This window comes from Myodes glareolus, chromosome 3, assembly GCF_982192425.1.
Source record: "Myodes glareolus chromosome 3, mMyoGla1.1, whole genome shotgun sequence".
NCBI classification, from domain to species: domain Eukaryota; kingdom Metazoa; phylum Chordata; class Mammalia; order Rodentia; family Cricetidae; genus Myodes; species Myodes glareolus.
The window spans coordinates 50,949,421-50,961,947 of NC_142028.1; the positions used below are offsets into that span (position 1 = coordinate 50,949,421).

Here is a 12,527-nt window from a genome sequence, read left to right on the forward strand (position 1 = left end):
AAATGCTAAAGAAACCCATTGAGGTTCAGAGAAAGGTTCTAGATGGCTTGTAAGATATAGCTAGCTCAGTCAGTAAGGACACTTGCCACCAAGCCTAACAACCCGAGTTTGATCCCCTCGACCCACATAGTGGTAAGAAACAACCAATTCCCTCAAGCCGTTCTCTGACCTCCACATACATTCCGTAGTACAAACCACGCGTGCGTGCGTGCGTACTCAGACTCACACACAATTCTTCCACATGAGACATCCTAGAACTCACTCTGTAGACCAATCTGACTTCGAACTCACAGAGATCTTTCTGCCTCTGCCTCTTGAGTGCTGGGATTAAAGGCTGTGCCATCACTGCCCGGCTCAGGAGAAAAGTTTTTATTATAGTAGTTGGAGTTAGAATTGGGAGGAAAGTTTTTACAGAGCACAGTGGTTTTCTTGAGTCTGGTATATACTGGTGAGAAAGAATAACCTCAAATGGGATTACAGTTTTTTTTTTAAGGTCACCAGTGGCTCATTCAGGAAACCAGCAAATTTAAAGGATTGCTTGTGAGAGAAGGAACAGCTATTTAATACTAAAAGATTTCTTAAGTGTCAAAGCAGAGAAATTAACGATACCTTATGAAGTATGGCTACAGTTAGATATGGTGGAGGTTTTAAATTACTTTTGTGTGAAAGTAGCTGGTTTTATACAGCCTATGAATCATATAGGTTCCTTGGTCAGGAATTAGGATTAAATCAGCACAAAACAAGTTGCACTGGTTAAGAAGCCAGGGCCATTCATGCGTGATGGGTGATACTGTTGGATGGACAGCTTAGCACATTGCTTTAGAGGTAAATTGAGGAATCGCCCCGAAAATGTTGTCATGCCTTAGCTATTCACAATTTAGAATTTACATTCTTTTTGTTGTTGTTGTTTTGTTTTGTTGTTGTTTCTCTGTAGCTTTGGAGCCTGTCCTGGAACTCACTCATTCTGTAGACCAGGCTGGCCTCGAACTCACAGAGATCCGCCTGCTTCTGCCTCCCGAGTGCTAGGATTAAAGGCATACACCACCACTGCTTGGCTGAATTTAAATTTTTTTACAGAGACTAGTTCAAAGATCAATTATTTAGCTCAGTGTGGCTTTACCTTTTGCAAAGAAAAGTAACTATGCTTGATTTATAAAATTGTATTTATAAAAGCATATTTGGTCTGTCTAGGTTCCTGATGTTGGATGTACTACAATTCCCATCCTCTGCTAAGGCTTTTACATCTCCAGGAGATAGGAAGAATAGCTGCACATAAATGCTTTTGTGTCTTTAGACCCGGCATATGCATGTTTTTGGAATCAGTACTAAAAAAATCAGGTGCTTTTCACAGGGATACCTTAATATAAGAGACCATTCTAGACTTTCATTCTCCTTAGGTCATGAACTTGCTCCTTAACACAGAAATACTGGGGTGGGGATGAGGGATGGTTATTCTGTAGCAAGTCTTTGAATTAAAGAAAATAAATTGTCACTGTGGAGGGTTTAGGTGGGGAAGAGCTGGTGGGTTGCTTGTAAAGTAACTGTCAATTAAAGACATCACTGAGCCATACAACATTTAGAATACAGCAGTTATTTTCAAATAACACAGTGCTTTTAGAAAGCTGAGTCAATTTTCATGGTTAATAATTGAATACTATGCTAATTAGTCTTAATTCCTTTTGGCTTGTGTAACTCAGCACATCACTGTTTGCCCACACACTGTTGTGCCTGTGCTAGGATGAATGGGCCATCATTTATTCCCTGTATATATGAATTTCATCCTGTCCATAATGAAACTTGTGTTCTGTGCTGAAGAATTAGAGCATATTTGCTGATTTGTGAGTGCCTAACATGGTCACAAATGTTTAGACATCTTACCTGTTGACTGCAGCTTGTGAGTAGTGCAGCAAGCTGACCTTGTCAGGAGTCCTGCATCCTGGAGAAGCCAAAGAGCTACAGTAGGGAGCTGGAGGCTGTGTTGTTAGGTGCTCTACCAATAGCCAGGCCTTCACAGGTGGTTTGAGATGCAGGAGCTCCCCTTTCTCTGTCCTCCCCCCCCCCCCCCCATTTCTCTGTATAACAGTCCTGACTGTTGTGGAACTTACTTGGCAGACCAGGCTGGCCTTGAACTTACAGAAATTCACCTGCTTCTGCCTCTGCCTCCCAACTGCTGGGATTAAAGGCATGCACCACCATCACCCAGTTTATTTGTCCAACTTAGCTGACATTGAAGTGTAAAGTGTAGCCTGGCAGAGGAGGAGGGGGAGACTTAAAGCCACAAGGAAAGAAGACAAAGTTTGAATAATTTCTCCCATCCCATTCTTTCCCGATTTATTTTAAAGGACTCTGGGGTTTTACACTGTTACTTGTTAAAAATGACAGAGCCTTCTAAGGACATTTCAGGAAGTTTTGTTGCTGTTTTTTTTTTTTTTCTTACAGTCTTTTTCTCTTTTTTTTGCGTTGGGGTTTATCATGTTTTTGTTTTGTTTGCTTCAGTGACTTTTGGACAAATTAACAGTCTGGGGGAAAAAACAAAGTGTAGCCTGGTAAAATACACTACAAAACTTTACTGGGGTTCTAGCATGAGGCCCCTGGGCACCTGTTTTGGTTCTGTCTCTATATGAAGTGCTCTGCAGATGCCTTCTCTTTATCCTGGGTTCATTTTGTTTGCAGTGGGCTTAATTGAAAGGACCCTCAAATCATGGTGCTTTTCTGTACGTGTTAAGACCTCAGGTAGCTCAGGCTTGCCTCATATTCGTTAGGTTTAACAGTAGTGCCCAGGACCCAGGACTTTGTAGTATGTAGTATGCAAGGAAAACACACTACACCCAAGCACCGAAATTCCTATTGACACCCAAGTTTAACTATATGACAGCTTGTTACAAGTCTGATTTACAGTGCTTGGTAATCTTGTAAACAGCTGGTTCTCCTTCCTTTGGTGCCTATGTTGTATTTGCAGCTATATTCCTCTTTGAAGGAACAATTTAGGTAGGGCTGCTTCATTGTTAAAACTGATGCCACCTTTCAGATAAAGGTGAAGCTCTGTGGGTGTTTGGAGGCAAGGGCTTAGACTTAGTAGAGCAACCTGTGGGTTGAGACCCTTTTGAGGTTGAATGACCCTTTCACAAGGGTAGCATATCAGGTTTTTACATTACAATTCATAACAGTAGCAAAATTAGTTACGAAGTAGCAACAAAAATAATTTTATGGTTGGGGTCAACACAATATAAACTTCATTAAAGGGTCACAGCATTAGGAAGTTTGAGAACCACATATATAAATCTTACGACTTAATAACTTCACTTAGAGAACTGTAGTTTGAGCTAACTAGTTTCCTCCAGCCTTTGTTGCTGGAGGATGATAGAGTTGACATTTGTTGAGGTTGTATCTTTACTGGAATGTAAGCATCTGTCCCCTACATTGTGTTTTTTGAAGGGGTACTCCATTAACTTTGTTTGCTCAACAGTCCTGTGTGAGGAATAGCCAAACTATGTGAGGAGGCAGTGCTGTGTAGGACTGTGTTCCAGGTCCTTTGCTTGGGGCTTTTGCTCTGGTGTACTGGGCTGTGTTCTAGCAGTCCAGTTGCTTCACTGTGCTAAGAGCCCATTTGAATATTCCCATTTGGGGTTTGGAACATTGATTACTCTTGAATGTCTAGCTGGGGAAATTTTATATTAGGAGTCCTGTCTCACCAACCTTCAGTAGTCAGTTACAGTCAACAGCATTTTATCCCAACCATCTCTACCTGTATGCTGGATGGGCCACTTGCCTTGTAATAGCTTGGGGACCTCACTTAGGAGATCTGTTATGTGTAGAGGAGGGGTTGTTGTATATAGAAACATTGGCTAGCATTCCTTCCCCCCAGTTTTGGGTCTGTGAATAGTTCTGCATTGTGAGAGTGTTTGGTACTCCATAGAAGCTACACACAACAGTGATGAGAGAGCCCGTGTCAACTGGAGATTGGTGCAGACATAACTGTTATGACATAGTCAATGTATCACTTGTCTGAGGTTTTTTTTGCCACAGTGACTTCATCCCCTTGAGAGATTGTGTGAACCACAGTTACCTTTTATTGCCCAGTATGTGTTGTCTGTGCCAATCACAGCTGCAGGGGAGCAGGCCTAGTTGGAATAATTAGATTGAGGAGGAGTGAATGTCACACTTCTAATTTCATTCTCTTTTTTAAGGGATTACCAGTGTCCCTTTAATAAAACGAGATTAGCCTTCTGCAGCAGAAGTATTTGAAAGCTGTCAGTATAATCATGACAGCTCAAAAGATGTGTTTTTAGCACTCCTGTAACTTGTTGGGTGATTGCACAGGGCTGTGTGCATACATACCAAAAGGGCATGTGATGTCTCCTTTTGAAGACTATGCATATAACATTGAAACAGTGTGGAATAATGGACAGTTGAATTGTTAAGAAAATACTCACAGCTAGACACTAATGCTGTATCTTTTGTTGAATGTTGCAGGAAACCTCGCATCAATTCTCAGCTGGTGGCACAGCAGGTGGCACAGCAGTATGCCACTCCACCTCCCCCTAAGAAGGAGAAGAAGGAGAAGGTGGAAAAACCTGACAAAGAGAAACCTGAGAAAGACAAGGACATTAGCCCCAGTGTCACCAAGAAAAACACCAACAAGAAAACAAAGTAAGTGTCTGGGTACTGATTACTACGTATTAATTTGCACTTGGGTCAGATTTTAAATGAGGACTTATTTTTGTTTTCCTGGGTCTTTGCTTTACCCTTAGACCAAAGTCTGATATTCTGAAAGATCCTCCTAGTGAAGCTAACAGTATACAGTCGGCTAATGCTACAACAAAGACCAGCGAAACGAATCACACCTCAAGGTACTATGAAACTAGAGTGAAATACTAAGTTGTTGATTTAATCATAACCAAAAGCCCAAGATTCTGGTATACTTAGAGATTGTAGGCCGAGGGAGGTGGAATGAGGAACTAAGGTAAGGCTTCTGACCTTTTAGGTCATCATCTTGGCCAGAACAAAGAACAGAAGTGGTTTGCCATCTATGATCAAAAGTTCTGCCAGCTGATGGTCAATTGCTAAATGTGGTCAGCAAGCCTACAGTAGATGGGCAGCTTAGGTCCACGGGCACAAGCTTGCAGGAAGGCTCGTGTTGATGTTGTCACTCCCTCAATGTCTCCCTTGACGTGTTTCAGACCCCGGCTGAAGAACGTGGACAGGAGCACCGCACAGCAGTTGGCCGTAACTGTGGGCAATGTCACCGTCATTATCACAGACTTTAAGGAAAAGACTCGATCCTCCTCTACATCCTCCTCCACAGTGACCTCCAGTGCAGGGTCAGAACAGCAGAACCAGAGCAGCTCGGGGTCAGAGAGCACAGACAAAGGCTCCTCCCGCTCCTCCACGCCAAAGGGCGATATGTCAGCAGTAAATGATGAATCTTTCTGAAATTGCACATGGAATTGTGAAACTATGAATCAGGGTATGAGATTCAAACCCTCCACCTGCCCATGCTGCTTGCTCCCTGGAGAGTCTTCTGTGGACGACCTTGTAGTGATGCTACCAGGAGAGGTTCTGCTTGCCGTGGGCATCTGGCTACCAAGGAATTTCGTACCCTGACAGTTACTCTTGACACTTTTATGTATTCCATTGTTTTATATGATTTTCCTAACAATCATTTATAATTGGATGTGCTCCTGAATCTACTTTTTATATAAAAAAAATCTGCTGTGCACAATTTTCCATGTACATTACAACTGGTTTTCTGTTTCTGTTTTGTTGAAGAGGGTTGGGAGGGGGGAGGGAACTTTTATTTATTGTGTTCACAGACTCCATCCTGTCAGCATATCCTCTTAAATTTAGTTCTTTCTTCCAGCTATACTCTGTACTATCAGTTTTGATATAACTATATATATAAATATAAAATTATATATAAAGGGTTATTTGAAACCAATCCATGGCAACGCTGGTGCTTGATACACTGTGAAGTGAATACAACATTGAACAGTTGACACAGATCTGGGACAGTCCCTTCTATGAAAGTGCTGAAATATAATTAAAATCAGTCTTACATGAAGTATGTTCCAACCTACATGGGAACTTGACTCTCTCATCTGTCTTTAAAAGTACTGGATGATATAAAAAAAATATATTTTTTAAACAATGTGATCTCAAATTTAAAGACTGCTCCAGATAGCCTGCATTTGCGATGGGATAATTGACAAATCACAGGTGGGTTCAGTTGGAGGGCTTTGACCATTTGGAAGTAACAAAACTAGCTCCAGAATGCCAAGTATTCGTGTAAATTATGGTCACATGTTAACATTACTGTTCTTATTAAGCACTCATGAAAATATGGTGTTCTGTATCTCGAATTCCGGCCTTTTTCCAGACCTCTGCTCATGCCTGAGGCACATCTAGCAACTGTCTGTTAGTCCTAGGGTTGCAGTAGTGCATTTGTAATCCACACCATCTAGGGAGGCAGTCCTGTGTCTACTTCCCCTGTGACATTGCAGTGGTGGATTTTGTGATCGTGTCCTGTTTGCCACCCCCTACCCCCAGCCCCCAAACCCTCACCCTACCAATGCAGTTGTTTGTTTTCTTCTTAAAATCCTGCTATTATTCATTTTACTTAACAATGGTTGTCAACCGCACATCCAGTTTCTGGTGTCATTTCTCAGCTCCTTGTGTGGGAAAGGATTGCAGGGGTGCACGGGCAAGTCACAGGGCAAAAGCTCCCGTCCCAGGAGAGTGACCAGGCGGTCTTTGTCTTCTCAACAGAGATGGCATGACTGAACCCTGAAAGTTTCTTTTCACTTTTCCATTTTGGGGGCGGGGGATAATCGAAGACCACTAATAACCCCATCTCATCCCAAGTTTGGGTGGTTCTGCTTTGTACTTAGATTCAGGGTATCTCTCCTTTCTGACTTTACCTTCATATCCACTCTTTGTAGTACTTAAGTCACTTTAAGCGTGAGAACGTGGTGTTAACCTTCCTTTATTGGATCACACTCGAAGGACTCACGGGAAAGTGTGTGTAAGGAAACACCACATCTTGGTGTTAACCTGGTTTGCTTAATAATAGAACTGATTTCGATCTGTGGAGGCAACAAGTTAAGAACATTAACAGCTTGAATTGAGTAGCCAACAGGAACGGTTCCATTCACATTTACATTAAAACCAGTCCAGTCATTCTGCACCGTAGTGTATGTTCTGTCCCAAAGGCAGTGCTGTTTGTCGCTGGGCTCCTGTTCTCAGAAGCATGGACAATGCTCCCCTCTTTTTAAAACAGTGCTTGTATCTGGGATGCAAGCTGTACTTACCTTTTTAAATACCTTTTTAAAGTATTTATTAATGAACCAAAGGAAATCAGGTGCTTTCTGTAAGCATCAGAATATATAATACATAGTGATTTGACTATGAATTTTAAATCCACATTTTAATATTAGTGGGGTATTGCAAAGACATTCCTTCTAAAGTTTTAGTATTCCTTTTATTAAGGGTCTCAGGGAGGGTTAATTAGTCAGCCATATTTATTTTCCAGAGGTGTAAGGAATTGCTAAGTTTTTTAATTAACTTTTTAAAAAAATTTAAATGCCACCAAATTCATGTGGATTGCACTGCTCTTTGAACCAATAAGTGTTGGTATGCACTTTGTTCAGAAACACTGTGTACTTTTTCAAAACGAGTTTCATGTAAAGTGATTGGACCCCCTAGATTAGTGGGAAAGGCTGATTTACCAGCTCCTCATAGGCTACTAATTCATTCATCGCCCATGTCTTGGTTTTTCAGTTTTGCCTCCGTGATAAATTAATGAGGAGGGGTGAAGGGAGGGAAGGCTTCAGAACGAGTGGAGTGAACTTGCCATGAGGTAGAAACTGCAGCCGACAGTGGCGGAGTCCAAGCAGTCTGCTGTCCCTGGCCCCCTGTCGCTGCTGTCACAGGCTCTGTTGGGGTGGAGAGGTGGTAGGTGCTACACGATGACATCCCTCAGGCATGCATTCTGGAAATGGAATTCTTACTAGCTTCCTGCATTTACAGTTTGCCCTACTATAGTACTCAGTAGGTAAAAACACTAGTGTAGCTTACAAAGAGACATTAAGAGGACCAGAAATACTTGGTATTCAGTGGCACAGAAAGCATATTAAAACAAAAAGCACAGTGTTAAGGCTTGCAAGTTTCCCGTATGTTTAGTACATGATCTTTCACACTCGTGTGTACACGCACAGAGCTGACCTGACTTGCTCTGCCCGAGGCATGCAATTGGGAGGGAAAAGAAAGACATCTTGATAACCACGAAAATATTTTAATCAAAACCTTTCAGTTTGGATCTGGATCTGGGTATTTCGGAACATTGGCAGAAGCTTCTGTGAGTTTAGCTCCACTGAGATGTCTCGCCTGCCTTATCAAGATCATTCTCAGTCTACATTTTTAAGCTACCGTATCTTAAATTATTGAGAAATTATTAATTGCTGAATATATAATAATCTTTGCTTGTATGTTACCGAAAATGGTTAAGAGCCAACATTTAGAGTGTGACAATGGAGCTGAACAGTTTCTAACGCGCAAGCAGTTCTGTTCTTGTGTATGACTTGTAACCTTAATTTACTGTGTAAAGATGGTTACATTATTTCCTTAGCTTTGTTTGTTGGAGACAGATAGCGAATGCTTGTTAAGTATGTCAGAACATAATCTTCCCTTGTGAACTTTTGTTAATGTCTTATACGAGCTCTATTTTCCATTTGCCCAGAAAGATGGCTTGTATAATGCTTTGGAAGTTTCTGCTCCGTCCGTCTTAGAGCTGACAGTCTGTTAGGTTTGTTTTCTCTTCATGCTAAAGTGTCAGTGGTTTTGTGAACTGGTCAGAAATTCACAGGTCTTAAATGTTTGGGGGAAATTTATATTGGACACTGCTCTTTGTCTAGCAAATAAAAGATGTTAATATATTCCTGTTATTGGCATGTGCACGACTATGTTATTAGAAGCCACTTTATCATTTTCCTGCTTTAAATAGAAATGTCTATTTATGAATTCTGCTTGTAGTTTTTTCACAAATAAAATAGTAAAATTTACATTGGAGATGATTATTTTTGTTGTTCCGTAGACCTTAGCTCTTAGAAAAGCCTAGTTTCGCCCCATGCCCACTTGTGGTATGTTTCCAGTGGGAATAGAGCGTATAGTTCCTTCCGTACTTGTGTTACCACAAGCTGAAGGTTATTTTGAGTGTCTTAGTTATAGATCACAAATGTACAAGAAAGAATTGAGTCAAAGAACTATCAGAATTTGGAAGAAATTGGTTGTGTCTAAAAGCTCCTTTCAGATAAGCTGTGGTGATCTAAAGGAACTGAAGGTGTCTTCCAATGTTTGAAAGCCCTTAGACAGAGCCCCTGCTCTTGCCAGAGTACATTAAACCTGTTGTGACCAGATGGAGTAAAACATCTTGCCTGGCCCACAAGCCCCCACAGCCTGGCTTCTTACCTGCTGCTGCTTGTGGCCTGCCTTGGAGGATTCATGCTGAGGACTGTGTCTGGTTCTGTGCTCGAGCTGGCACCGAAGGGAAGGGTGCAAGTGGGACTCTTGCCTTGAAGAAACGCTTACCAAATGTTCCGTGTCTGTACTTCATCACTGTGCGATTCTTCAGAAGTATTAGGAAGGTTTCAAGAGTGTTGGGAGCCACCTGGAGGCACAGGTGGTCCTGCAGTTTGGAGGTAGCCACGTGGGGCTGAGCACCCTTGCCTGCACCCTTGCTTGCACATGCTCAGAACAGCAGAATGGCATTAACCAATCAGGACAGCGTTCAAGCCTCTCCACCGTTTAAAAGCAGCTGCCTCGGGGCCCAACGCTCTCTCTCTAAGCTTTCTCTTGTCCCTGCTCTATCTTCCCTTCCCCCAATTTTCCTCAATCAAAGGGCTCCAAATAAAGATGTGACCAAAGAAGGAATTCTCGTTTTTGGTGGCGTTCATTCCTGCTGGCCAGGATGCGCGCCGCACAAGAGCACGGAGTAAATGGTGTCCGTGTTGCTGTTGTTTGTGCTGGGACATCTTAGGTGCAGAAACATTCTCTGCTCTCCCCATACTTGTACTTATAGCCCCTTTGTGGGGGGTCCCACTGGTAGTGGTACTGGGAACATTTAAGGAGGTTGGAACCTCCCATGTGACATGTGCGGACACCAGACATCAGGAAGAGTAGATTATTAACCTCACTGTCCAAGAGGCCAAAGCTAAATACTACCCAGACCTGAGAACTGCTTGCAGGTGTGACCTCAATGTGCTAATTGGCGCTTGCTGAAGGAATTGCACAAGGCCAGAGTGATGTTAAAGGCTTGGCAGTGCCTGGACAGCCAGCTCTTAACTAAAGCAGAGGAAGCCTGCTGGACCTTGACACTCTGAACATGGAAGGAAAAGCGGGACAGGACAGCTATAGAGCTTTCTTGGAGGCAGGCTGATAAGTTCGGCCAAGTCCTGTTTGCTAGTCATTGATGGTAGCTATGGCTTAATCTGCCTGCCCAGTGGAAGGGGGCAGTTGGTCTTACAGGAAATGCTCTGGTTTTCCTAGAAAAAGCACAGGCTGTAGGTGGGAATACAAGTCATGGTGGGCCTAGGCAGACAGTGGCGTGGAAGGTATGCATGTGATGTTCTGCCTCGCATTAGCCAAAGTGGGGGTGGGGGTTGGGCGGCTCTCTAAAGTGACCAGGCTGTCAGGCCTCAGTTTTGACCAGGTATTCAGAGGTTGCTGGGGGTGAACAGGGAGGTGGAGGAGACAGTTGGCTTGGGAGAGGCCTACTGTGCAGCTGTCCCCACTCAGCCCTGTGTTTGATGCTGGGGCTTTGCATATGCCAGGTGAGCGTCTCTACTACTAATGCGCCCAGACCCTTTTATAAGTTTTATCTTTGAGATGACCTACCTAAATTTCCAGGCAAATCTTGAACTTTTGGTCCTTCTGCCCTGGCCTCCAGAGGAACTAGGATTGCAGGCCTACACAGCCAGACCCAGCTATACCAGTGCCTCTGCCCTAGACCTGTAGGGCAAGCATTGCAGGCTGCTGCAGTTTAACACCGTGGGCTCAAACCAGACATCACTAACACAGACGTTGATAACTCATGCTCCCCTGACATAGAACCCATGTGTTATTCCTGCTCAGGACAGAATTTACTCAAAACTTTGGAATTAACATCTGAGGAACTGAAGCTAGGGATCCAAGGAGGCCAGCTGAGAGGCTTGGAGGAGGAGAGAAGAAACCGCCTAGAACCTCACTGGCTCCCTGCAGAACATTGCCAGATCGGAAGATTCCCCAGGCATTTTTGCCAGGACTGAGCCCTATAGCCTGAAGAACAGCCCAGCCCCAGACTCCTGACCCTAAGGACTGTGGAGTTCCGAGTGTACCATGTAGTCCAGACCAGGATCTGTCTATCCAGGCTATACCCCCCATTTTCTAGTCTCAGCCATAAACCACAAGCAGATGAACGAGTGGATGCTACTTCTGGAAGTGACAGAATGGAGCAAGAGAGACTCACCTCCGGGGACTGGGTGATCCTGGGCAGTTCAGCCTCACAGGTGTGAAAGTCCTTGCTGAGACAGTCGATCTGCACTCTGGCCTTGGTCTCTCTGACGCCCTGAGAAGTGACTGTTACCATTTCTAGGAAGAAGAGGAGATTCATTTTCATGCATTTGTATTATGTTCCTGGATAAACTCACTGATAACAAGAGCTTGGTATGATTGGTTTGTTGTGCTTTTTGATTGTGACTATTTTTTCCTGGCCCGGAGGCAGCGCCACTTGGTCAAAGGCCATGCATAAATGAATGAAATTCAGGGGTGGCTTTGACAGCTGTTCTGTATTTCTGTGGCTACAGTGTTGCACCCAGTGTGGCTTTCCAATGTTTGAATTTTCAATCAGTTATGCTCATTATTGTTTGATTGCCAATTATTTTGTTTTAATTTTTTCCTAGTATATTATTTGCTGAATGAAGCAATGGGTTTTGTAATAATTTTTTTAAATGATGTATTTAATTTTATTTTATGTGCAATGGTGTGAAGGTGTCAGATTGCCCCAGAACTGGATTTACAATCATTTATGAGCTGCCATGTGGGTGCTGGAAATTGAACCCTGGTCCTCTGGAAGAGCAGTCAGTGCTCTTAACCGCCGAGCCATCTCTCCAGCCCCTTGTAATTACTTTTTTGACACTCTTAAAATGCCTTTAATCCCAGCAGTAGGGAGGCAGAGGAAGGCAGATCTCTGTAAGTTCAAAGCCAGCCTGGTCTACAGAGTGAATTCTAGGACAACCAGGGCTACACAGAGAATCCCTGTCTCAATCCCCCCCCCCCCCGAATTTAAGGTTTTGGAGGTTTCCTGTGTATAGGGTGTTTGTTATGCCTCCCATCTTCTCTTATTCCCATTCCTGCAGACCCCTTCTACCCTCTTACCTGTGCAGGTGATCACAGCTACTGTGGTTTTGTGATTGCCACGGCCACATCATGTCTAGAAGACAGCGTTTTGGAGAGCTTCTCTCCATCCTCCGCTCTCATACTTTCTGCCTCCACCCCGA

The 12,527-nt window shown here is 43.3% G+C and overlaps 1 protein-coding gene and 1 long non-coding RNA gene across 2 annotated transcripts in view; one reads left to right on the top strand and one right to left on the bottom strand.

Annotated features, from left to right (window-relative positions):
- Rybp (RING1 and YY1 binding protein) overlaps positions 1-9,056 on the top strand; it is a 52,156-nt gene extending 43,100 nt beyond the window's left edge. Inside the window, exons 3-5 of the mRNA XM_085686798.2 lie at positions 4,474-4,650; positions 4,752-4,850; positions 5,181-9,056. Coding sequence (XP_085542924.1) covers positions 4,474-4,650; positions 4,752-4,850; positions 5,181-5,433 — 529 coding nt within the window. The 3' untranslated portion in view covers positions 5,434-9,056. The remainder of the gene's footprint in view (positions 1-4,473; positions 4,651-4,751; positions 4,851-5,180) is intronic.
- Positions 7,674-11,881, bottom strand: LOC125403234 (uncharacterized). Its single transcript, XR_007232876.3, has 2 exons — positions 11,498-11,881; positions 7,674-9,661 (listed from the first exon to the last, which is right to left on the bottom strand). It is a non-coding gene; the product is annotated as an uncharacterized LOC125403234 (long non-coding RNA).
- Between the last annotated feature and the right edge of the window lie 646 nt (positions 11,882-12,527).